Source organism: Delphinapterus leucas, chromosome 4 (genome assembly GCF_059928025.1).
Source record: "Delphinapterus leucas isolate spDelLeu-1000000601 "Yukka" chromosome 4, BTC_Dleu_Yukka2, whole genome shotgun sequence".
Lineage (NCBI taxonomy): Eukaryota > Metazoa > Chordata > Mammalia > Artiodactyla > Monodontidae > Delphinapterus > Delphinapterus leucas.
Window position 1 is genome coordinate 137871091 of NC_143132.1, and position 27554 is coordinate 137898644.

General features: G+C 41.2%; 1 protein-coding gene across 1 annotated transcript in view; it reads left to right on the forward strand.

Annotated features, from left to right (window-relative positions):
• The window catches only part of CPNE4 (copine 4), a 197520-nt gene that overhangs the window by 13119 nt on the left and 156847 nt on the right, over positions 1–27554 (forward strand). The window contains exon 4 of the mRNA XM_089909934.1: positions 23468–23539. Within this exon, the coding sequence (XP_089766060.1) occupies positions 23468–23539 (72 nt within the window). The remainder of the gene's footprint in view (positions 1–23467; positions 23540–27554) is intronic.

A 27554-nucleotide genomic window follows, 5' to 3' on the forward strand; every position in this document is an offset into this window, starting at 1 on the left:
AATGATGAAAAACTGAAAGCATTTCCACTAAGATCAGGAACAATACAAGATTGCCCATTCTAACCACTATTATTCAACAGTTTTGCAAGTTTTAGCCATAGCAATCAGAGAAGAAAAAGAAAGAAAAGGAATACAAATTGGAAAAGAAGAAGTAAAGCTGTCACTGTTTGCAGATGACATGATACTATACATAGAGAATCCTGAAGATGCTACCAGAAAACTACTAGAGCTAATCAATGAATTTGATATAGTACCAGGATAGAAAATTAATGCACGGAAATGTCTTGCATTCCTATACACTAATGATGAAAAATCTGAAAGTGAAAGTAAGAAAACACTCCCATTTACCATTGCAAATAAAAGAATAAAATACCTAGGAATAAAGCTACCTAAGGAGACAAAGGACCTGTATGCAGAAAATTATAAGACACTGATGAAAGAAATTAAAGATGATACAAATAGATGGAGAGATATACCATGTTCTGGATTGGAAGAATCAACATTGTGAAAATAACTCAACTACCCAAAGCAATCTACAGAATCAATGCAATCCCTATCAAACTACCACTAGCATTTTTCACAGAACTAGAAAAAAAAATTCACAATTTGTATGGAAACACAAAAGATCCCGAATAGCCAAAGCAATCTTGAGAATGAAAAACGGAGCTGGAGGAATCAGGCTCTCTGACTTCAGACTATACTACAAAGCTACAGTAATCAAGACAGTGTGGTACTAGCACAAACACAGAAATATAGATCAATGGAACAGGATAGAAAGCCCAGAGATAAACCCATGCACATATGGTCACCTTATCTTTGATAAAGGAGGCAAGAATATACAGTGGAGAAAAGACAGCCTCCTCAATAAGTGGTGCTGAGAAAACTGGAAAGCTACATGTAGAAGAATGAATTTAGATCACTCCCTAACACCACACGCAAAAGTAATCTCAAAATGGATTAATGACCTAAATGTAAGGCCAGACACCATCAAACTGTTAGAGGAAAACATAGGCAGAGCACTCTATGACATAAACCACAGCAAGATCCTTTTTGACCCAACTCCTAGAAAAATGGAAATAAAAACAAAAATAAACAAATGGGACCTAATGAAACTTCAAAGCTTTTGCACAGCAAAAGAAACCATAAACAAGACAAAAAGACAACCCTCAGAATGGGAGAAAATATTTGCAAATGAAGCCAGTGACAAAGGATTCATCTCCAAATCATACATGCCACACATGCAGCTCAATATCATAAAAACAAACAACACAATCCAAAAATGGGCAGAACAACTATATAGACATTCCTCCAAAGAAGGTATACAGATTGCCAACAAACACATGAAAGAATGCTCAACATCATTAATCATTACAGAAATGAAAATCAAAACTACAATGAGATATCATCTCACACCAGTCAGAATGGCCATCATCAAAAAATCTACAAACAATAAATGCTCGAGTGGGTGTGGAGAAAAGGCAACCCTCTTGCACTGTTGGAGGGAATGTAAGTTGATACAGCCACTATGGAGAACAGTATGGATGTTCCTTAAAAAACTAAAAATAGAACTACCATACAACCCAGCAATCCCACTATTTGGCATATACCCTGAGAAAACCATAATTCAGAAAGAGTCATGTACCAAAATGTTCACTGCAGCTCTATTTACCATAGCCAGGACATGGAAGCAACCTAAGTGTCCATCAACAGATGAATGGATAAAGAAGATGTGGCACATATATACAATGGAATATTAGCCATAAAAAGGAACAAAATTGAGTTATTTGTAGTGAGGTGGATGGACCTGGAGACTGTCATACAGAGCGAAGTAAGTCAGAAAGTGAAAATCAAATACCGTATGCTAACGCAAATATATGGAATCTAAAAAAAAAAGAAGAAGAAAAAAAAATTGATCAGAAGAACCCAGGGGCAAGATGGGAATAAAGATGCAGACCTACTAGGGAATGGGCTTGAGGATACTGGGAGAGGGAAGGGTAAGCTGTGACAAAGTGAGAGAGTGGCATGGACATATATACACTACTAAATGTAAAATAGAAAGCTAGTGGGAAGCAGCCGCATAGCACAGGGAGATTAGCTCGGTGTGGCCAACTAGAGGGGTAGGATAGGGACGGTGGGAGGGAGGGAGACGCAAGAGGGAAGAGATATGGGGACATGTGTATAACTGATTCACTTTGTTATAAAGCAGAAACTAACACACCATTGTAAAGCAATTATACTCCAATAAAGATGTTTGTTAAAAAAAAAAAAAAAAAGAAATAGTGTGACGATCAAGTGAGAAAATACTTACAAGGTGCTTAGCAGGTCCCTGGCACAGAAAGAGCACTCAGGGTCTAGAACCTGTTATTAAGGAGATACCACTACAGACACTTGTAGGGACCAACATTGTTTCAGAAGTGAATGTGGAAGGAAAATGGGTGAAAACCTTATGATAGAACCCATGTCCCGGGCAATTAGTATAACTGAACTTATAATTTTGCCTTAGGTTTGTTGCATGCTTTATACAGTCCAAGATTCAGTTTGTGTATAATATTTACTCTTATGGGGCAATTTTTAGTAAAAATAGTTTCAAGTAAGATCTCTGAAATAATTTGGGACAGATGTTCCAATTCTTATCTTCCACAACTGAAGCCCAAAGGGAAATATAAAATGACTTCCCAAAACCCATCCTGAAAGTCACACATTCACAGCCTCTCTCCTCAAGGCTGTCTACAGGTACTTGCTCTACCTGTCTGAGTTTGTCACATTCTCATTCTGCCATGTGAACCAGCAGGACTCATGGCCTTTTGGAAGGGAAAATAGCAGCCCTCAGCATGCTAGAAACTGGCATTGCCCATGACGTTGGGTACCAGCACAGCAAGTGACTTACCACTGAGCGGTGATGCCAGATGAAGGTTCACATCCTCCAAGAGCACTCAAGGCAAAACTGTGTGTTCTCAGCAGATGGATGAGGGGGGCGAATCACAGAGATGCAGGGTGCTCGGAAAGCTGTGTAAGCCTTTTCGGTGACTGTGGAGACCATCCTTGGGTTTCTGTTGGCTGAAAGAAGGCCAGGAACTAAACCCCGTTCCTGCTGCACCCAACAGAGGGCATGCCAGGGAGAAATGCGACCCCTTACTATCTCGAACAGCAAGCAGACCTTCTTTAATGTGATGCCTTCATTTTCTGTCACTGCTTATTAACTCATTCATTCATCCCCATATTTTTCTACTCCATCATGCACCAATCCAGTGGACAGTGAGTCCGAAATAATAAAAATAATAAATATAGCAGCTACTTTTCTCTAGCCACTTTTATTTACCAGCCACTGGGCTGGGCACTCACTAGACATCAACTCATTTAATCAGCACAGCATCCCTGCAAGCTAAGCACTACCATTATCTCTACTTCCTTTTGAGAATACTGAGACTGAATAAGGCTAGGTAGCTTCCTCAAGGTCACATAGCTGGTGAGGGGTTGAGCTGGATCTTGAGTACAGAGCTCTTTGGCTCCTAAGCCTCTCATGCTCTTTTCCTTTTGCTCTAATAGTTTATCACTAACTAGTGTAAATTATGATGTAGCAGCTATTAATGCAAATCTGGGTTGGAGTTTACCTTGCTAGTTTGTGTTTTTTTAAGTTTTTCTTGTACAAAGCTGATACAGGCAACATAGGAATTCTCTTGGGGAAAAAAATAGCTTTGGTTATCTCTCCTCAAGGTTTGCACACTGAATTCACTCTAAATATAACACAGCTTCTTAAATAGTGTGTTAACCTCCCAAAACAAGAACCTTACAAATTCACCATCCAGAAGGTGTTCCCTCCTGGTCTTTTCACCCTAAACCATGCCGCATAAACCCATTATCCAAATTCATGGTTGCCCTGGGTTTCATCATTGCTTTTCCTGCAGGCATTTTCTCTCCTCCGTGGCTTGGAGGACTGTTACACTGTGTGAATTCCTCTCCTCTCTGTCATGTGGCTGCTCTTCAGTGTATTTCTTCCCCCAATGGTCAGAAGATACCTGTTATAACCAAGAACCTCCTGCTTCCTGTCATCATAAGTGATCAGGGAAATCTTTAACACCTCAAAGGATTTCAAGGCTCTCTGGGGGGCTCTGACTCTCATTCATGAGAGAAGAATCATGTGCCATCTTCCCACAGAGCAGAGGTTCTCAAACTTGAACTTAACAAAGCCAGTTGGAGGCTTATTAAAACATGTAGTACAGACCCCACCCCCAGAGTTTCTGATTCAGAAGATTTAGTGAGAACACAGATAATTTGCCTTTCTGAGTTCCCAGGTGATGGAGATGCTGCTGGCCACACTTTGAGAACCACTGTCAGACCACTGTCACAGAGTCTTGGGGGAGGAATGCCAATGAATCTTGGACAGTGTATCACTAGTTTTAATAACAAAAGGACAAATGTTTGGGGTAATTATCTAGAGAAACTAAGGAGGACAACAAAAACATCTGGAGAGCAGGAAAAAAAATTGCTTCATAAAGTTTACAGTCCCACAAAGGACCATGCACATGGCTTTGAGTTTATATTCTCGGTGAGCATCTTGACTTCCAAAGTTTGTTTCTCCTCTCCACTCAATATAGTTGAATGGACCTATTACCTAGACTGTTGGTTCTTCTCCTGACACAGGTGAATGTTAGCATTAGATAAGCCACAGTGACCCCTGAAAGGATGGCTGACCACAAGCTTTCAGTGACCTATGTGCATTTGGTCTCAGGCTGGGATGGACCCAATCAGAGGGGACTGGGGCTTTGATGGTGCAAAGGGTGCTATCCAAACTCAATATAAAGCCCACAGTGAGATTCCCAAGGTTGGTTTTTTGTTGCATAACATCAGTATCCTCATGGCATAAAATTGATGGCCCAGGGGAGTCAAATTTACACATTATAGCAGGCAACTCATTTTCCTTCTGCTGCTCACATGAAAAGCTTTCCCTAACTTTGCAGAATTACTGCAGGCAGAAGCCACATGAGTAATGAATGATGTCATCAATAAATGTCATCATCTCAGCTGCCATGGACAGGCTGAGAAATCCTGGGAAGCAGTGCTGTTTCCATGTTGACTGTTCTGCTCATAGGCAGGTTGGATTCACACAGGGCAATTGTGGGTGAGCACACCTCAACTCTCAAAAGAGAAGAAAATTAGTTATTGTCTTTTTCTTTGCTATCTTTGTCCAGCAAATAATCTTCTTGCATTTGGGTACTAGGGAAACCCCTCTACTTCCTCTAGAGTCTCCTTTTGTACCTTTAAATCTCCTCTATGGTTTCCTAGACTGGCATCAAGAGCCCTGGGGCCTGGATCTGCCACCAAGTCCCTGTGGGATCTTGGTGATGTAGTGACCTCATCTGTAGAGGGAAGGTTTTGTATTGATTAATCTCCAAGTTCCTTCCAATTCTAATAGTTAATGATTCTCACTCATCTCTTTCCTTCCCCTTGTCTCTGAAAGTAAAGCATCCCTCCCTGCATCCTCATCCCTTTGCAGGATGTTCTCTGCCCACCTCCCCTCAACTCTCCCACCCCACCCCTTCTCTTCTCATCCAGGACTGAGCCTGCCAGTCATAGATGTCATTCAGCCACAGATTGTACCTCCCGACTGAGGTGCCCCCTGGGAAAGCAGCTCCTCGTGTCTACTTAATTTCAAATATAGTTTTCAAAAGATATATTTAGTGGCAATTAAAATGGGCCTGTGTTTACAGGCCCTGTTCCACATACATTCACAGGAATATGGTACCTCTCCTAGCTCCATATGCGTACAAGGGAGGAGGGCAAGTGACTTGAAACTGGGTGAGAATTTGCAAGGACTGACATGTTACTACTGAAAAGCAGCTCTAGGTGTTTGACCTGGTCAACTCTTTAATGCAGGCTGGTGCAGGCACTCAGCCTTCAGCCTACCCGGCCAGGGCACCCTGGACCTGTCTACCCATATGGAGAGACACATGTGCCAGCTGGGTTTGAAGGCAGCTACTGGTACCTCTACCAGATCTACCACTTTTGCTTGTTGACAGCCAGCCTTCATTCCAATCACTCTTCCACCCAACAAAGAACTACTGGCTGTAAAAACCCACCCTAATCCTGTCTTCTTGGGGTTAACACAGGCTCTCTCCACCATCTGGTCCTGGCCTATTCCCAGCCTCATCTGGTTATACCTTCTCAATTATCAGCATTCTGAGTGCCTTAAACAAAAATGTCCTAGGCTTGTCTCAGCCCTTAAGCATGAGACACTACAACACTGTGAACCAAATCCTCAATATGTCAAATGGCCAATTTGCTGAAGTCAAATGATCAGAAAGTCAATTCACCAAATAATATAGTAGCCCCAAATTAATCCTCTACCAAATATTTTTATTTACCAAAAATATTTTTTAAATATATTTATGTTTTACTGCCATTATTTTAAAACCTGAGAAGATTACTGCATTTTTTTAGCTTGGCAACTTATGAAATTTAGTTACCAATTACCATACAATTTTCTGAACATCACATGTAGCCATCAGAAACTAACCTCTTCTTGGTCTTCTCTCCCAAAGGTGGGGAAAAAATATTACTAGCGCTTCAAGTACTCATTTCTTAGTAGACCAAAGGACTAGGAGGAAATATTTTTAAATGACAAGAATGAAGACATGTAGAGTGTGGGGTTATGGGTGACTTTTCGTGTCACCTCCATGTTTTTCTATATTTTCTGAAAGGAATATATATCACCTCTATAATCAGGAAAAAGTTACTATGAATGTTAGTAAAAACATCATAATTTTTTAAAAAAATCAGGCCTGTATCCTGACTTAGAAGAACTCATATTCACATAGAAGAATATGATACCTAGTATTGTACAGATCTTAAACTTTTGAAGAACTTTAAAACATGTAAAGATGTCTAATTTGGGGAATTAGTGAGAAATGATTTTGAGTGAGGTATCTGCTGTGGCTGTGCTTTCTTTATATATATATATCTATATATAGATATGTAGATATATACAGATATATATTTTTTATTGAAGTATAGTTGGTTTACAATGTTGTGTTAACTTCAGGTATATAGCACGATTCAGTGTATACACACACACACACACACACACACACATATATAATCATTTTCAGATTCTTTTCCCTTATAAGTTATTATAAAATATTGAGTATAGTGCCCTGTGCTATGCATAGGTCCTTGTTGGTTATCTATTTTATATATAGTAGTGTGTATATGTTAATCCCAATCTCCTAATTTATCCTTCCCGCACCCCTTTCCCCTTTGGTAACCATACGTTTGTTTTCTATGTCTGAGGGTCTATTTCTGTTTTATATATATATATATATATATATATATATATATAATTTATTTTTATTTTTGGCTTTGTTGGGTCTTCATTGCTGCCCGCGGGCTTTCTCTAGTTACAGTGAGCGGGAGCTACTCTTTGTTGTGGTGCATGGGCTTCTCATCATGGTGGCTTCTCTTCTTGTGGAGCACAGGCTCTAGGTGCGCGGGCTTCACTAGTTGTGCGTGGGCTCTAGAGCACAGGCTCAATAGTTGTGGCACACGGGCTTAGTTGCTTCGCGGCATGTGGGATCTTCCCAGACCAGGGCTCGAACCTGTGTCCCCTGCATTGGCAGGTGGATTCTTAACCACTGTGCCACCAGGGAAGCCCTCTATTTCTGTTTTGCAAATAAGTTCATTTGTACCTTTTTTTATTTAGATTCCACATATAAGCAATATCATATGATATTTGTCTTTCTCTGGTTTACTTCACTTAGTATGATAATCTTTAGGTCCATCCATGTTGCTGCAAATGGCATTATTTCATTTTTTCTTACAGCTGAGTAGTATTCCATTTGTATATATGTACCACATCTTCTTTATCCATCCATCTCTCAATGGACATTTAGGTTGCTTCCATGTCTTGGCTATTGTAAATAGTGCTGTTATGAACATTTAGGTGCATGTATCTTTTCAAATTAGAGTTTTCTCCAGATATATACCCAGGAGTGTGATTGCAGGATCATATGGTAATTCTATTTTTAGGGGACCTCCATACAGTTCTCCATAGTGACTGCACCAATTTACATTCCCACCAACAGTGTAAGAGGGTTCCTTTTTCTCCACACCCTCTCCAGCATTTATTATTTGTGAACTTTTTGATGATGAGGCTGTGCTTTCTGTTAGGTTTTTGAGAAAGAACTTTGCAGATGCTGCAGGTAAAGCCTTGATTCCCACCTCACTGCCCACAGGGAGGAAGTTTTCCTTGGGTAATCCGATTCTGATCCTTTGTTATACTGTTTTGATTACAGAAGATACCCTGGAGAGCTTGGAGCACTAATAAGGAATAAGTTAAGGAAACTTCACTGGAACTGCAAAGAGGTTCTGACATTCCCCCAAAGTCCAGAATCTCCAGTTCAAGCCTAATTTGAGAAAGAGAATATTTTTATTTTGAATTAAACTAATGAAGTTTAAAAGGAGAAAAAACAATAACTGCTTGGGTTACAAAATCATTCCCAAGAGTCTTGGTTTCAGATTCAAGGGCAAAATGAGGCCGAGTGTGAATTCATTAACTTTGTTTTGGATGGAAGGTGAGCCTTTGAGGCTCCTCTGTCCACCTGGGCAGGTCGGGCAAGGCCCAGAGTGAGCTGATTATAGTGCTCACCCACTCTTCCCTGGTGTCTGCCCACCAGGGGGCTGAGGTCAGCACACACTCCCAATGCAGTTATCAGCAACAAAGGAATGGAAATCCTCCAGACCTCTCTCCCCACAATGAGACTCGAACCAGGAAAACTAATATTACGGTGAACTCGCAGACAGGGTTCCAGTGGAATATGAAAAGCTTGAAATGGGGAGGAAGACAAAAGTCCAGCTGAGTTCAGCCAGCACAGTGCAGGAGTCAGCTTTCGGTGCTCCCCGCCTCTGCTTAAATACTTCCAAGGAGGGGGAATTCATCTTTGCATGTGAGGTACCCTCATAAAAATACTGTAACCTAGACTCCATTTGCCCCAGTTCACACATGTTGTCATGGTTTAATTAACACTGTTCCCTTTCATTTTCAAGTGTCCCAATTAGGACAATATTTTTTACAGTCCCTTCATGATAATAACTCATTTTCATAGCTGACATTTACCAAGTGCTGATCATATGCCAGACATTTGTGAGCTTGGTGCTATCAATATCATCATCACAATTATCATCATCATCAACACCAGACCAAGGTCCACACCCCCTAAGTGGCAGAGCCAAGATGCAACAACAGGCGTTTGGATTCAGAGTCAGAGCACTAAGCTCTTCCTCCCTCACCCCCAGGCTGCACTATCTCTGGGATTCTGTTTCATATACCTAATAAGAAAAAGATCCATATCCCTTTACAAATCTCCCCCTACTGACTTTCTTATAAGTGCTCAGTTGAAGGGAGGAGACTGATATTTGGGGACCTTGTTGTATCCCAGGTACTGAGTTACCTGAGGCCAGTATCACCCCCACTTCTACAACCCTTTGCAGATTGGAAAAATCGGAGAGTAATTCTCCCTAAGTGCTATCACTGTAAACTGCTCAATGAGGTCAAGAAGGAAGTGACCTTTTCCACACGTTGATAAATTGACTCCTGTATCTTTCTCCCAGCTCAGGAAGACCTGTGACAGCCATCTGCAAATAGACACCTCATTTGTGAGTGTTTATCTGCAATACTCCTGGACCACAGAGTCTGAACAACTTACAGTATTCAGGCCTCACCCTTCCATGGGCACAGACCTATTGCTTATGTACCAGCTAAGGATAACAATCAGATAAAAATAACTGACATGTACTCATTCATTTATTCATTCATTCAGTGAATAAACACATCAATGCCAACAATGATAATAAAAAGCTAATATACATTTATTCACTCATTCAAATAAATATGTATGTACTCATTCATTTATTGAGCACTTACTGTAAGCCAGACACTCTTCTAGACCCTGGGGCGTCAGCTGTGAAAAAAGGGGACAAAGCCCTGTTATCATGGAGCTTACCTGTTCCTACATAAAATAATGACAGTGATAGTCCTGTGAAGGAAAATCCCAATGGGGTAAGGGATAGAGAGTGATGGGAAGGGGGTAGGTGCTCATTTAGATAGGAGTATCTGGGAGGCCCTTTCTGAGCAGAGACCAGAAAAAAGTGTGGGCATGAGCCATGCAGAGAAATCCAGGAAAGCAGTCTAGGCAGAGGGCAGAGTGACTGCTCTTATATACTGCCAGACCTTATGCTGAAAACTGCACCAAACATCTCATTTCATTCTCACAGAACCCCTGAGGGGAAAGTACCATATTTCCACATTTCCTGCTAAGCACCTGAACCTTGAAGTGACTTGCTTAAGTGCAAGCCATTTTGAAGTCGAGGAGTTAAACCCAGGCCTCCCGACTCCCAGATGATGTCCCCACTGCAGCTCCTGGGCACTTCTGTGCCTTGGCCTGTGGGTAACAAGCACCAGCACTTTCAACACAAGATTTAGAGGACAACTAGGAAATGACCTCTATAAAGCCTGCCTCACCCATCCTATTCTGCATGTGGTTCTGACATTTTGTAACATTATTTTTGATTACAGAAGAGACCTGAGAGGGCTTGGAGTGCTAATAATCAATAAGTTAAGAACCCTCATGGGCCCATGAGGATGGGAAGTTTAAATCTCTGTGTCCCAGAGTTCACTAATCAAGCCACAGGCAAGCAGGGATCCTTGATCTGGGCCCAGGCCTGGAGTAAATGGGATAGGAAGGAGCACACCACAATCGGGTGAGTGGGTTCTAAGACAGTACAGGTGCAGAACAAGACAACAGCCCCAGTGGAAATGGGACCACTCAGCGGATATTGGGCTCTGACAACTGCTGGAGGTCTTTGACCCCCAGACCCTCCCTCTGCTCTGCTGGAGGACCATGAGGCCCACATCCCAACATTGACAGATAGCTTTTAAATATTCTGGTGCATGTTATTCTAGATTTTTTTTATGTATGCATATACATACAGTTCTTTTTTAAAAAACAACCATCTGGTGACTTATACATGCTTTTTGTAACTTGCTTTTTTCACATAAAAAGTATATCTTCCCATGTTAATGCAACCTTCTCCAACATGTATTTGTAGACTTTTTAATGATTGCCATTCTGACTGGTGTGAGGTGATACCTCATTGTAGTTTTAATTTGCATTTCTCTAGTAATTAGCGATGTTGAGCATCTTTTCATGTACCTGTTAGCCATCTGTATGTCTTCTTTGGAGAAATATCTATTTGTTTAGGTCTTCTGCCCATTTATTCTATTGGGTTGTTTAGAGTTTTGTTTTGTTTTTTGATATTGAGCAGTATGAGCTGTTTGTATATTTTGGAAATTAATCCCTTGTTGCTTGCATCATTTGTAAATATTCTCTTCCATTCCATAGGTTGTCTTTTTGTTTTGTTTATGGTTTCTTTTTATTTTTAAACTTCTTTATATTGGAGCATAATTGCTTTACAATGGTGTGTTAGTTTCTGCTTTATAATAAGGTGAATCAGCTATACATATACATATATCCCCATATCCCCTCCCTCTTGCATCTCCCTCCCATCCTACCTATCCCACCCCTCTAGGTGGTCACAAAGCACCAAGCTGATCTCCCTGTGCTATGCAGCTGCTTCCCACTAGCTATCTATTTTACATTTGGTAGTGTATATATGTCCATGTCACTCTCTCACTTCATCCCAGCTTACCCTTTCCCCTCCCCGTGTCCTCAAGTCCATTCTCTACGTCTGTGTCTTTATTCCTGTCCTGCCCCTAGGTTTTTCAGAACCTTTTTTTTTTTTTAAGATTCCATATATATGTGTTAGCATACGGTATTTCTTTTTCTCTTTCTGACTTACTTCACTTGTTTATGGTTTATTTTGCTGTGCAAAAGTTTTTAAGTTTAATTAGGTCCCATTTGTTTATTTTTACTTTTGTTTCCATTACTCTGGGAGATGGATTCAAAAAGTATTGCTGCGAGTTATGTCAACAAGTGTCCTGCCTTTGTTTTCCTCTAGGAGTTGTGTTGTATCCTGTCTTACATTTAGATCTTTAGTCCACTTTGAGCTTATTTTTGTATATGGTGTTAGAGAATGTTCTAATTTCATTCTTTTACATGAAGCTGTCCAGTTTTCCCAGCACCACTTTTTGAAGAAACTATCTTTTCTCCACTGTATATTTTCACCTCCCTTATTGTAGATTAATTGACCATAAGTACATGGGTTTACCTCTGGGCTTTCTATCCTGTTCTATTGATCTATGTGTCTGTTTCCATGCCAGTACCATAGTGTTTTGATTACTGTAACTTTGTAGTATAGTCTGAAGTCAAGGAGAGTGATTTCTCAAGCTCCATTCTTTTTTCTCAAGATTGTTTTGGCTATTCAGTGTTTTTTGTGTTTCCATAAATATTTAAATTTTTTTCCAGTTCTGGGAAAAAATGTGATTGGTAATTTGATAGGAAATGCATTGAATCTGTAGATTACCTTGGGTAGTATAGTCATTTTAACAATATTGATTCTTCCAATCCAAGAACATGGTATATCTTTCCAACTGTGTCATGTTCAATTTCTTTCATCAGTATCTTATAATTTCCAGAGTACAGGTCTTTTGCCCCCTTAGATAAGTTTATTCCTAGATATTTTCTTCTTTTTGTGCAATGGTAAATGGGATTGTTTCCTTAATTTCTCTTTTTGATATTTCATTGTTAGTGTATGCCTTGCACTTTTAATATTCTTCCTTTTGATGCCTCCATCAGCACACAGAAAAGAAGACAGCCCCTGCCCTGAATTGGCTGCCCCTCACAGAGCATAGCCCCAGCCTGAGCATGGAGGACACAGCCTGTGATCTCTCAGGCCCTCACCCATGGGATGGAGGAGGCTGGGCCCCCACAGGGTGTGTTCAGAGGCTGCAGGTAGTGAGAAGACATTGCTGTGGTTCTCAGCCTGGGAAGGTTGCCTCACTCTCAGACCGCTCCTTTCTTTCCTTCATATATTTCCTCCTCAGCTCCTCCCCTTCCATTTATCATCCACATGTTGGAGACTCCCAGCTCAGACCTCTCTTCCATGCCCCAGATTCATGTATCCAACAGTATCTAGATACTGACTCCACTCGGATGACCACAGGCACCTCAGACGCAACACCCCACATCAAACCCACCATGTCTTCTTGCTCTCCCTGCCCACAGCCTCCATCTGCCCCATTCAGGGAATGACAGCTCTGTCCTCCCAGATGCAGAGACCCAAAACCGAGGAGCCTTCCCTTGCACCACTCACTCACTCCCTCTGCTCCACAGCCCACCCATCAGCCTTTCCCAAAGCCCCATCAACTCAGTGTCTTAAATATCTTTACTCTCTACCTCTCTTTCCACTCCACTGCCAGAACCCCAGTCCAAGCCAATCAATGACTATAATCATCTCTTTGTGGGAATTGATTAGATAGGAGAGAAGAGAAGAGGAAGGAGCATTTCATAAGCACCTCTATGGGCCTGATGCTGGGATTTTGTTGCTACTCATTATGCACATGATAAACCAGTGGAGTGGATAGTATCATCACCATTTCGGAGAAGACAAAACTGAGGCTTGGAGAGGTTACCCTGCCTGGTCCTACACCATGCTCAGCATTTGGACCCTCATGTGTGACCTTTTTCTTTTTATTAATTTATTTATTTTAATTTTTAAATTGAAATATAGTTGATTAAGACTGTTGTATTAGCTTCAGTTATACAGCAAAGTGATTCATTATGTATGTATTCTTTTTCAGATTCTTTTCCCGTATAGATTATTGCAAGATATTGAATATAGTTCCCTGTGCTATACAGTAGGACCTTGTTGGTTATCTGTTTTATATATAGTAGTGTGTATATGTTAATCTCAAACTCCTAATTTATCCCTCCCCTCCCTTTCCCCTTTGGTAACCATAAGTTTTTTTAAAAATTTATTTGGCTGTGTCAGGTCTTAGTTGTGGCACATGGGATCTTCATTGCGGCATGTGGGATCTTTCATTGAGGCGAGCGGGCTCTTCGTTGCAGTGCGTGGGCTTCTCTCTAGTTGTGGCATGCAGGTTCCAGAGCACATGGGCTTAGTTGCTCCGTGGCACGTGGGATCTTAGTTCCCAAACCAGGGATCAAATCTGCATCCCCTACATTGGAAGGCAGATTCTTAACCACTGGACCACCAGGGAAGTCTCCCATAAGTTTGTTTTTTATGTCTGTAAGTCTATTTCTGTTTTGTAAATAAGTTCATTTGTATCATTTTTTTAGATTCCACATATAAGTGATGTCATATGGTATTTGTCTTTCTCTGTCTGACTTGCTTCAGTTAGTGTGATAATCTCTAGGTCCCTCCATGTTGCTGCAAATTACATTATTTCATTTTTCTTCATGGCTGAGTGATATTCCATTACACACACACACACACACACACACACACACACACACACCACGTCTTCTTTATCATCATGTGTGGCTCTTACTTTACATTATGTAGCAAGAGTGAATCTAGGGGACCAGTTAAGTGGCACCTGCAGTGGTCTGAGGGAGAGGAAATGACCCTCTGAGGTCAGCTCCCCCAGGGTGAGGAGTGAGTGTGAATCACTGCATACATCTGGCAGGGTTTAGCACAGGATCAAGTCCAGCCTCTGTCATTTATGGGAGGCAGCAGAGAGGGGATGGATTCTGGGCTGGACTGACTGGGTTCAAATCTCAACTCTGCTACTTCCTGGCTGTGGAACCTTGAAAAAGTCACCTAGCTTCTCTGTAGTGGATCTAATGGTGGCCCCCCAAAATATGTCTACATCCTCAGCCCCACAATCTGTGAATGTGACCTTATTTGGACAGAAAGTCTCTGCAGATCTAATTAAGGATCTCAAGATGAAGAGCTCATCCTGGATTATCCAGGCGGGGTAAATCCAGTGACAACTGTCCTTATAAAGGAACCACAGAGGAGGGACACAGACAGGAGAGGGACTCGTGAAGGAGGTGGAGTGATGCGGCCACAGGCCAGGGGCCAGTGGCAGGCACCAGACATTGAAGAGACTAGATATGGAAATCGCCCTTAGAGCCTCCAGGGGGAGCACGACCCCCACAGATGCCTTGATTTCAAACTCTGCCCTCTGCAGCCATGAAAGAATATGGTTCTGTTGTTTTATGTAAATTTGTGGTAATTTGTTATGGCAGCCCTAGCAAACCAATACACTCTCTATACTTCATTTTCTTATCTGTAAATGGGCATAATACTTACTCCATAGGGCTGTCATCAGAATTAAATTAATTAGTACACACAAGGCACTTCAGAGCAGTAGCTGGCACACAGTAAGTGCTCTTCCTGCAGTAGTATCATGACTCTTCAGTAGCTTTATTACCTTAGTTATCTTTGAGCTTCTGGTCTCTTCACCTGCTAACAACCTAGTTAACCTAATCTAACAACCTGAAAGCTGGAATTTGCATACTTTGCTTAAAAATGGTCAGGGGCTTTCTCCCATCCTCCTCTATCCTGTGGACTATTAGTGTTTGGTTGCCAGCCTCACTGAAGACGAGTCACAGCCTGCCAAGGCAATGGTTGAAAAGCTGCCTTGTGCCCTTGACCTGACACAGTGCCCTACCCTAGGCAGCAGCTGCTTGGAGACGCAGCTCTTTCTCTTTCTCCTGATCGCCATGTGGTACAGCTTAACTGAGGGTGGGGAGGTGGCCTCTGGACCAGGTCATTTGTGATGAGGAGGCAAAGGTGCATAATTAATACACAGGCAGTCCGTAAATCTCTCTCCGAAACTCTTTCCGTCCCTTACTAGTGAAGTCAGAGAAAGGGTAAAAGTCTGTAATTACACTTGAAGTAATTAGAACCCTGCTTAATAGAAATCTCAAGACAGGAAGCCCAAGGAAGCAGATTACCCATCACTCCTGTCACTTGGAATCATTCTCTCTAGGCTGGTCCTTCTGTAGGTCTCCACTGGGGAGCTGAGGACCAGACTGAGTTTACATAAAACATATGCACACACGTGTGTCACCGTTCTCTCCCCCGAATGGCTGAGAAAGCTTCTTAGCTCCTACAGCTTTACCTTTAATGAAAGTCTAAATCAGCAGAACAGATTCATCTTAAAGCCCTTTTCTAGAAATCCTTTAAATCTGATCATACTGTACTGAAATTGTCAATGTGCAATTCTTACTTTTTAGCTCAGTGCTTCTCACTTTTAATGTACATGCAGGTCACCTGGGGACCTCATCAAAATGCAGATTCTGATTCAGCAGGTCTGCGGTGGGCCCTGAAAGCCTGCATTTCTAGCAACCCAGGCCATGCTGCTGCTGCTGCTGCAGGGAACCAGCTAGGATGAGGAGGGGAGGACACGCGTGAGGGCAGAAGGAATAGTTCTCCATCCCACAGGTGACTTCATATCCCTCCTACCACAGCAACCATTCCAAACTTCTAATGAAGATCTTAAAAATGAATAAATTTGCCAATTGAGGGGAGAAGGTATGAGTCATCCTAGGCAAAAGGAACAGCATAAGAAAAAGCATAGCTCTTAAAGGCTATTTTTTAATGATGTTTAAAACCATTTTAAGGCTTCCCTTTATTGGTAGTGCACACAAGATGCGAAGGTTCTCAGTGGTTATTCTGTGCTCAGATAGGATTGTGGCTCCTTTCGGTCAGTGGTGGAAACAAGATATGACCAGGAGAAAGAGGAAGAGTGTCAAGGCCAGGGTCTTCAGGTATATTTATCTTGAGAGGGTCTGACTTCTATCAGGTGAAGTAATATTGCCCAGCTGTCTTGGGAGGGAAATGGGAAGGTAGGGATTTCCCTAAAATCAGTCATCACTGAAGCCATCATGGCATCTTTTCCTGGAACTTTGAACCTGGTCATGGGCTAAGTCAGTCTATTAGTTTCCTGTGGTTACTGTTACAAATTATCATAAACTTGGTGGCTTGAAACAACACAGATTTATTCTCTCATAGTTCTGGGGGCAGAAGTCTGAAATCAAGGTGTCAGCAGGGCCGTACTCCCTCTGGAGGCTCTAGGGGAGAATCCATTCCTTGTCATGTCCAACATCTTCAAGTATTTCTCTGCTCTGTCTTCATATTTTCATCCTTTCTGAGTGTATGTCATAAATTATATCTCCCTCTGATTCCCTCTTATAAGGACACTTGAGATTACATTTAGGGTCTACCCAAATAATCCAGGATAAATTACCTATTTTAAGATCCTTAACTTAATTATACTGTGAAGACTGGTGTTTTTTTTTTTGTTTGTTTGTTTTTTGCCATATAAGGTAATACACACAGATTTCAGTGATTTAGGGTATGGATATATTTAGGGAGTCATTTTTTACCTACCATAGCCAACGTTGCTAAAGTACCTAGTGTCAATCAGAGGACAACATGGCCAAGAACCTGGTCTCTGGGGATAAATTAAAAGTCTTCTTTTCTGTCCCTCATATTCAGCCTGCTCCTCATACTCATATATACCCTTGTACCTACTATTCCCTCTCCTCTTTGACTACTCAGTTATCATCCATGAGCCTTCAGGTCAGGGGCAGTTTCTTCAGAAATGCCTTACCTGACCTCCTGAATCTGGTGAGCCCCCCTCTCACAGCATGACATTACTTCTCCTTGCAGAGTTGGAATTTGACATGGGTTTTGTGTGACTACCTCTGGAAGGGCAATTGTGTGCCTGTCTTTGTAAGCCATCATTTTATTCTCAATACCCAGCACATAATAGATGCTCAATAAATATGATACTAAGTGAAGGAATGAATCCTGGCTTCAACTCTTATAAGCTATGTGTATTAACCTGTTAGGGCTGCCATAACAAAATATCACACACTAGTGTCTTAAACAATGGCAATTTTATCATAGTTCTTGAAGCTGGAATTCCAAGATCAAGGTGACAGCGGGGTTACTTTGTGGTGAGACCTCTCCTGCTGGCTTGTAGACAGCTACCTTCTCATGGTGTCCTCACATACCCTTTCCTCGGTGTACATATTGCAGAGAGAGAGAGAGAGAGAGAGAGAGAGACTTCTGATGGATCTTCCTTTTTTTATAAGAATACTAGTCTTGTTGGATTAGGGTCCCACCCTTATGACTTCATTTAACCTCAGTTATCTCCATTATAGGCCCTGTCTCCAAATACAGTCACACTGTATTTGTGACTGTGATATGAAGGGGAGGAGGGGTGGGAAGGTTCACAATTCAGTCCATAATGCTATGTGACCTTAGATAAACTCAATTTCTCAAAGCCTTGCTTCCCTCATCCCAGTTGCTTGGGGCAAGAGAGAGTTTTGCTCATTAAATGACAGTAAATGAGATAATATATGTGAAATGCTCAATACATTATCTGACACAGAGTTGAATTTTGGTAGTGTCGCCCAGAAGCAGACAAGGATTGGAAAGTAGATTATTTGGAAAGTGAAGGAAACACTAGAAAGGGAGTGGAGAAGTGGCAGGAAAGGGGGAGTGGCCAATAAAGCAAAGGCTCTGATGTCTAAGGAATCACCACTGGGAGTAACTGGAGCTCCATCCACTGGGAAAACTCAGCTTCTGTGCAGAACAAACACCGCAGAGTTACCCCCATCCCTGGGCTAAAGGAGCTGGGAGATTTCTGTGCCAAAGCCCATCGGTTGGTTGACTCCACTCCCAAGGGTGTTAATCCCCCCCCCCTTTCAGCTTACTGTTCCTGTGGACAGTGGGCAAAGACTCCAGAAGAACCTGTAGGCCAATGCTGGCTGTTGGGAGCCCAGCCAGCTGTGCAAGAGTCAGGCCTGAGAGGACCTGGACCTGTCCCCCTCTGTTGCTACAGGAGTCATCAGGAGCCCTTGGTTGTACCCTGTAGTGATGGGAGTAGTAATTGCTAGTTTTCAGAACACCAGGGATGCTCCTTGACAAAAGATTCTGGGGTCAAAAAAGTATAAAGAATGCTCCTTCCATGGCTGTGCTCAGGGTGATTCACAACTAAAGCTCTGTTAATATCCTGCAGTTAAAGATGTCAAACTTTTTCTAATCGTGTGATTTCCAGACTTATCTACACAAAGACTTTTTCATACAATATTTACTTACCTTTTAATAAATGAAAGTTCTCTGACACATGCTTTGGGCATTATCAATTCTGGCTAACAGAGGTATGAATGTCAAGTATTGTAATTATGTTTTCACGTATCCACCACTGTTATCTCAGAACAGTGCCTGGCACAGAAAAGATGTTCAATAAATGTTTGTTTTTGCAATGGAGTCTTAAAGCAATTTCCAGAAATAATCTGAAGATATTTTCAGTAAAAGAGATCTCATGAAAGACGAATGTCTAGTTCCCAAAATGACTGTTTTGAAAGTCTTTGTAAGCAAGTCCAGATGAACAAACACTTGTTGAAATATTGACCAAAATGTTTTTTATTCTCCTGGTTTTGTTCCCATTTATCTAAATGAAACAGTGGACTTCCCTGAAAATGAGGATCCCTACTGTTAGAATACCGCCCACTTCACAGGGAGAGAAGCACTTCCTCCCCAGATCCATGTGTGAATGCAGATCAGGGACTTGATGGTGCTAATGTCCCTCTGATTCGACTTTGCTAATAAGAGTGTTTCCTCCCCCTATATTTCATCCTTCCGTTGAAGTCTAAGGGTTGCAACTGTGACCCCACTATAGGGTGAGAAGAATCAAATTAGAGGACTTCTGACAAGTGCATCCCCTTTAGCCCAGTGTTAAATGCTGCCTATTTGTTGGCCTCAGTATCAGCTGGGACAAGTGTAAGTCCTTGTCACTCTAAACCCCTCATCCTCTGACACGACCTAAGGCTGTTTTTGAGTATGATGCAGTTGCTTCAGCTGCAACAAAGCCTGTGTGAGAAGGGAATTGGCAACAAATAGACTTTTCTCTATAGATCGCTGCTTCAGCTGGGCATCCTACTATTTTTGCTCGAAGTCCTAAGAATGGCAATGCCAATGGCAACTCATTATCAATCATTATTACAATGAAAGGTTTGAAACCTTGATTATTACTCATTCTTTGGAGCTGAGTTGGAGGCCTGGGGCTGTAGAATGTTTGTTTGAATGCCTGCTTGATTAGCCACTTATTTACCCATATGACCATTTCTTAAGAAGGAATATTTCCTGGGAAATTGCTTGTCTTCCTAGCATTTGTAAAAGGCAAGAGGTGGTATGTGGTAGCATCCTCTTCAGACCCTACAAATGGAAACGTTGGCATTTCTAAAAAAGAGTGAGAAACACCTGGCACCATCCTTGGTCTTCCTTGAAGAAAGAGAATGTGGATCTTGGAAGACACAGTCTGTAATGACAGTCTACCAATACCTGGTAACCCAATGCATGGATCATCTCAAGGCTGACAAGGTTGTTGGGGTCACTTGGAGTTATTGGGGTAGGTAACCAATGCGGATGAAACGCAGCAACAGTGGACCAAAGTATTTCTGAGGCCAGATTTATTTGGGAACAGGATATAATGTTCCCAAATAAATCTGTTACCTTTCTTTAGAGAGATACTGACCTGGCTACTGCTTATCAGTGACCCATGTTTTGTCATCTATTCATGTGTCTTCCCTTCCACTCCCCACTGAAAAACCCCTGGAGAGAAACCACAAAGCCTTCTAATGTCCTTTTGCTGTTTGTCTTCTGTGTTTCCTGTGTTTTGGTTTATCTCAAGTTAAAAAATAATGTCTACGTTATTCTAGGAAATGGTAGCTTTTCTAGAACAAGTGACAATCTGAGAATTGGGGGGGTGGGATAATGATTTTGCCGATAGGACTAAAAGCACTGGAACATTCTTAATGAGTAGGGTGGGAAAGGTGAGTTCAGAATTCAGAATTAACTATGGAAAGGAAAGCCAATTCCTTTATCATCTGAATTTTTTCATGTCATTTTATTGATAGTCAACTATAAATAAAAAACCTATGTTCTTAATCATTATGCTACACTGCACTTAATCAAAGCCAGTGTCTCCAGATTAGTTCATTCTTAAGCTTTAACTTGATTATTTCTTTACCATCTTCTCCATGATTACACATTGAGGCTTAAGCACTAACATGAGATCTAGGACTTAAAAGCAAACACATGTAGTACAAATCCAGCTGTGCACATTTTCTGAACCTGTTTTAGGAGTTCGCTTACCAGTCATAATGTAACTGGAGATCAGTTTCTGGAGTCAGACCTATGTTCAAATCCCAGGCACACTCCCTCCTAGCTCTATGGCCTTAGGAAAGTTACTTAAACTCCCTGTGTCTAACTTTGCTCCTCTATAAAAGGAAATTAATAACACCAAATTTGTGGGGCTGTAAAGTTAGCAACAAAATAACCACTAAGACAAAAAACTTACTGAATTTCTCCTTCCCCTCAGGGTCTATTCTCTCTCCCCCACTATATAGCCAAACTCATTGAAAGAATTTTCTTCTTGTCCATTTTCTTCCTCTTTCTCTCCTCTTCAACCTACTCCAGTCTGTTTCCTGCCCCAGACTTTGCTCTTTGCCTTCCAATTTAATTTCCCCTTCTTGTGACTCTTAACTCACTGAAGGGCATAACTCTCTGATCCAGTGATACTTTAGGATGCCTCCCAGTCACTCTGTATTCAATCCATTTCCAAATTCTGACTATTTTACACCTAACTATCTCATAAATCCAGTCTTTTCTCTCCATCTCCATAGCCACTATTACCTCTCACCTGTACTGCTGCCGGAGATTCATAAGTGGTCCACTCTCAGTCACCCCATTCATCGTCCCCACCATGGCCAGTGCATGTCTCCTTTGTGACAAGTTATATTTGTTTGACCATTTTGGTTTATTACTATCTCCCCCACTAAAATGTAAGCTCCATGAGGTCAGCTATTGCATCTGACTTTGCTTACCACTCTATTCTTAGTGCCTGGCACCAAGTTTGTTATATTTTGGGGACTAGATAATTATTTTTGGAATGAATAAGGCACCTCCCACATGGTCTGTATACTTACATGGGAGTCCCCATTGCGCTCATTGATGTCATCAACATCATCATCATCACCTGGTGATTCTTTGTAGCAGCACTCCTTCTTCAGACGGCAGCCGACTGAACATTAGGATCTTTAATCTGCTTGGCCTAGGGAAGGTCTCTGAACTTTTTGCATTTGATATTAGCACACTCCTAATATTTTTATTGCTCTAACACAGAGACAAAATATATAAGGATTTCAGAGAATGTGTTTATGTCCCCACTCTTCACAGTGATCTCCTTCCCTTTCTTATGTGTACTTTTACCAATTGCTGCATTAAAAATTACTGCAAAAGTTGAAAGCTTAAAAACAAACACTTATTATCTCACAACTTCTGTGTGTCAGGGGTTGGGGCAGCGTGGCTGGGTCCTCTGGACCAGGGTCTCTCACAAGGCTGCTGTCGAGGTACAGTTATCTCAAGGCTCACCTTGTGGGAGGACCTGCTCCAGGCTGTTGTGTGGCTGCTGGCTAGCCTCTGGTTCTCACTGGCTGTTGAGTGGGGACATCAATTCCTGGCCATGTGGGCTGCTCCTACAGGGCTGTTCACAACCTAGCAGCCTGCTTCCCCCAGAGCAAAGGCTCTAAGAGAGAGAATGAGAGATGATGAGCAAGAAGGAAGTCAGTGATTTTGGAACCTAATCCCTGAAGTGATGTCCCATCACTTTTGTAGTATTCTGTTCATTGGAAGCAAATCACTGGATCCACCCAACACTCAAGGGGAGGGAATTACACAATGGCAAGAACACCAGGAAGTGGGGATCACTGGGGCCATCCAGATAGAAGCTGCCGCCCACAGCAGAGGACTATGCTCTCCCTCTGCCGAGAGCAGAGCACGGCTTTCACTTTAGTCTTTTAAGCCTTGTCTCCTTGGGGAATCCTGGGGAATCATGGGGTGCAGGCCCATCAGGGCCTCACTGCCTTGCCATCTTTCCCTTTCAGAAAAGAAAACAAGAGGGGATGGGGCAGGTTCTGCTGAGAATAGCTCCCAGTGGAGAGGACCCCAGTTACTCCTTTTGGCTTGTCTGAGCATCAGTCTCCTCGTGACTTACTTTATTGCTTCCTATTGAATATAGTAAAAATAGAACTCTAGACGTTATCGATACAGGAAGTGTATATTTAGACCTTGAGTTTCTTTCCTCCCTTCACTCCATCCTCCACTCTGCACAGAGGTTTTAGTGCTAATTTGAGATCATTCTGAAACTTCATCTCCTTTATGTTAATGTACATATCCAACATGTTTTGTCTAATTTTAATATAAATGTCTCAGCAATGATTAAGCCACCTCCATTAGTACTGAATTATCTGTAATCCCTTACACACTCACACTTACAGCACAAGCCATAAGAGGAAAGAAGGGAATGACCTGTATTTAGGAGAGGTTTGTCGAAGAACCTTGGAAAATAAATGAACATTGATGTCATAATTTCAAGGAGAGCTGTAAGTGCAAAATTTTGTAAGGGAAATACTAAAGAGTATACCTGCAAGTATATGACTAGTATCTCCACCTTGTGTTTCCTTTTGTACAGATTGTTTCCCAGAGAAAGCTGTCCAAATCCTTGTTGAAGCACGGGAACACGGCAGGGAAATCCTCCATCACGGTGAGCCCTCCCTAAGCAGCCACCTGCCCAGGCGCCCAAAATGGAGCTGGCTGGTCCGACCCAGCCACGTGGGAAGCTGACCCTCTGGATGTTGGGAGTTGAACCCACAACTGCTCAACTGTCCCAGTTGCCCTTTCTTTTTTCCATCTTTATCCTTCCTGACAATACAATTTTGACCTTTCTATTGTACGAAAAAGGATTTGAAAGTGAGGCCATTCACTTCAACTAAGCACTTCTGTAATTAAATATAGGTTTTAGCAGGGGACAAAGATGGAGTTATTGAGCACAGTAAGAATACAGAATTGCCTGGAGTTTTCAAATCATCAGAGCTACCTATCCCCCCGCAGCCCCCTGCCAAAAAAAGCTACCTGTCCCTGTTTCTCAGTTTCTTGAGAAAAAAAAAAATGCTCTAATATCATTTAGTCCAAGGTTTGGTCTGTTGCCTGAGGATGAGAGAGCCCAGCATTTAACTCTCCTCTCTAATATAATAGTTTGGAACTGCACTGTTCTATTTGGTAGCCATGTGATTATTTGAACTTAAAATTAAATAAAATCAAATAGTCATTCCTTCCACTATCCATGTATCAAGTGCTCAGTAGTTCCATGTGGCTGGCCACTGCTATATTGAACAGTGCAGATTACAGAACATTTCTTTCATTGCAGAATGTTCTATAAGGCAATACTGGAAGTATTTCTAAATAAAATATTAAATGTTCAAGTAGAACTCCAGTATTTGAAACTTTGGCATCTTGTATTAGCGCCCTTAAGAAAGATAGTCTAACCATTTAGCTGTGTGGACAAAAAATAATAGTAATAGGTAGAAAAAAGTACCAGGAGAATCTGAATTGATTGCAAGGCAGATTGTCTCGGGAGGAAAACCTCCTAAGTTCCTCTGAACATTCCTTTTTAACTAGAAAGTGACTGATTCATTTTTTAAAAATTTAAGCCATTTTTTAAAGGAAAAATTCAAAAATATTTTATTTCCACTGGTGAAAGTTAGGACCATTCTCACAAGCACTTAGCTGAGTTTGTTGGCTTGAATATTAAATTTTAAAATGACACAGTCATGTCAGAGCTTATTCTTGACTGCCATGTTCAATCATGAACAAATGGTTCAAACGGTCTTTAAAGATGCCATTGGTGCTCTAAAAATCCAGGGACCCACGGGCTCACTACCAAAGCCCACAATCCTAGATAAGACTTGGGATGGTGAACCCAGGTGTGAGATCTGCCACGGTTCTTTCGCAGGTGAACAAAAGCTCATCTTGTCACTTTTCTCTAAGACTTCTTGGGAATTTCCTTTCTCTACAAAGCCCAGAAAAACTTAACCTCCTTCCTAATTTTAAATATTTAAATACTCTGAATCTTGTGTCCTTGGATCAGAACAATGGCTTCCATAACTTCTGGAAAACACTTAAAAGTATATGCAAAATTTTCTAGACTTTGCAAACGGAGGTCATAACTTTCATGATCTTTCCAAAGGTGTCTGTAACCACAAAATAGTTAAAGACCTCAGCTCAAGTGGAGTGTAAGATGATATGGGACAAAAGAGAATTGAATGAAAAATGTAAATATGATGATTTCTGGTTTATCAAGTAGTTCTTCAGTTTTCACTATGTATCTGGACCCATGTTCCCTACTCTTCAGGTGCTCACACGTTTGGAAGGATCCTTCCCTATTTAGACAACTCTTTTAGCTTTAATATTATGCATAAAATAAAAATTTCCAGAGGCTACCAATGTGTACTCAGAACAGATGAACCCAACTCATAATGGAAAAGTTGATCTCAGATAGAAAGGAGATAAAATTTAATTAAAGCTCAGTGTCTCCACATAACAAATTTGATAAGGGTGTCAACACATTACGGCCTCCGAATGCATGGTGAAGTCCTAACATGATTTAGCAGTGGTTTAACCTATATGCAGCTACACTGGGCCTTATATTTTCATTGTTGTTATTGTTGTTTTTCTACTGACTTCTTTTTTTTTTTTAACATCTTTATTGGAGTATGATTGCTTTACAATGGTGTGCCAGTTTCTGCTCTATAACAAAGTGAATCAGCTATACATACACATACGTCCCCATATCTACTTCCCCTTGCATATCTGTCCCTCCCACCCTCCCTATCCCACCCCTCTAGGTGGTCACAAAACACCGAGCTGATCTCCCTGTGCTATGCGGCTGCCTCCCATCCCATCAATCTTCGCTTGGTAATGCACATATGTCCATGCCACTCTCCCACTCCTTCCCAACTTCCCCCTCCCCCTCCCCATATCCTCAAGTCCATCCTCTAGTAGGTCTGCATCTTTATTCCCATCTGGCCCCTAGGTTCTTCTGACCATTTCTCTTCATTTTCTTTTTAGATTCCATATATATGCGTTAGCATACGGTATTTGCTTTTCTGTTTCTGACTTACTTTGCTCTGTATGACAGTCTCCAGGTCCATCCACCTCACTACAAATAACTCAGTTTTGTTCCATTTTAAGGATGAGTAATATTCCATTGTATATATGTGCCACATCTTCTTTATCCATTCGTCTGTTGATGGACACTTAGGTGGCTTCCGTGTCCTGGCTATTGTAAATAGAGCTGCAGTGAACATTTTGGTACATGACTCTTTTTGAATTATGGTTTTCTCAGGGTATATGCCCAGTAGTGGGATTGCTGGGTCGTATGGTAGTTCTATTTTTAGTTTTTTAAAGAATCTCCATACTGTTCTCCATAGTGGCTGTATCAATTTACTTTCCCACCAACAGTGCAACAGGGTTGCCTTTTCTCCACACCCACTCCAGCATTTATTTTGTAGAGTTTTTGAAGATGGCCATTCTGACTGGTGTGAGATGATATCTCATTGTAGTTTTGATTTTCATTTCTCTAATGATTAATGATGTTTGATTCATGTGTTTGTTGGCAATCTGTATATCTTCTTTGGAGGAATGTCTATTTAGGTGTTCTGCCCATTTTTGGATTGGGTTGTTTGTTTTTTTGATATTGAGCTGCATGGGTTGCTTGTATGTTTGGGTGATTAATCCTTTGTCAGTTGCTTCATTTGCAAATATTTTCTCCCATTCTGAGGGTTGTCTTTTGGTCTTGTTTATGGTTTCCTTTGCCGTGCAAAAGCTTTTAAGTTTCATTAGGTCCCATTTGTTTATTTTTGTTTTTATTTCCATTTCTCTAGGAGGTGGGTCAAAAAGGGTCTTGCTGTGATTTATGCCATAGAGTGTTCTGCCTATATTTTCCTCTATGAGTTTGATAGTGTCTGTCCTTACATTTAGGTTTTTAATCCATTTTGAGTTTATTTTTGTGTATGGTGTTAGAGAGTGTTCTAATTTCATTCTTTTACATGTAGCTGTCCAGTTTTCCCAGCACCACTTATTGAAGAGACTGTCTTTTCTCCACTGTATATTCTTTCCTCCTTTATCAAAGATAAGTTGACCATATGTGCATGGGTTTATCTGTGGGCTTTCTATCCTGTTCCATTGATCTATGTTTCTGTTTTTGTGCCAGTATCATACTGTCTTGATTACTGTGGCTTTGTAGTATAATCTGAAGTCAGGGAGACTGATTCCTCCAGCCCTGTTTTTCTTTCTCAGGATTGCTTTGGCTATTTGGGGTCTTTTGTGTTTCCATACAAATTGTGAAATTTTTGGTTCTAGTTCTGTGAAAAATGCCAGTGGTAGTTTGATAGGGATTGCATTGAATCTGTAGATTGCTTTGGGTAATAGAGTCATTTTCACAATGCTGATTCTTCCAATCCAAGAACATGGTCTATCTCTCCATCTCTTTGTAACATCTTTAATTTCTTTCATCAGTGTCTTATAATTTTCTGCATACAGGTCTTTTGTCTTCTTAGGTAGGTTTATTCCTAGATATTTTATTCTTTTTGTTGCAATGGTAAATGGGAGTGTTTTCCTAATTTCAATTTCAGATTTTTCATCATTAGTGTATATGAATGCAACAGACTTCTGTGCATTAATTTTGTATCCTGCTACTTTACCAAATTCATTGATTAGCT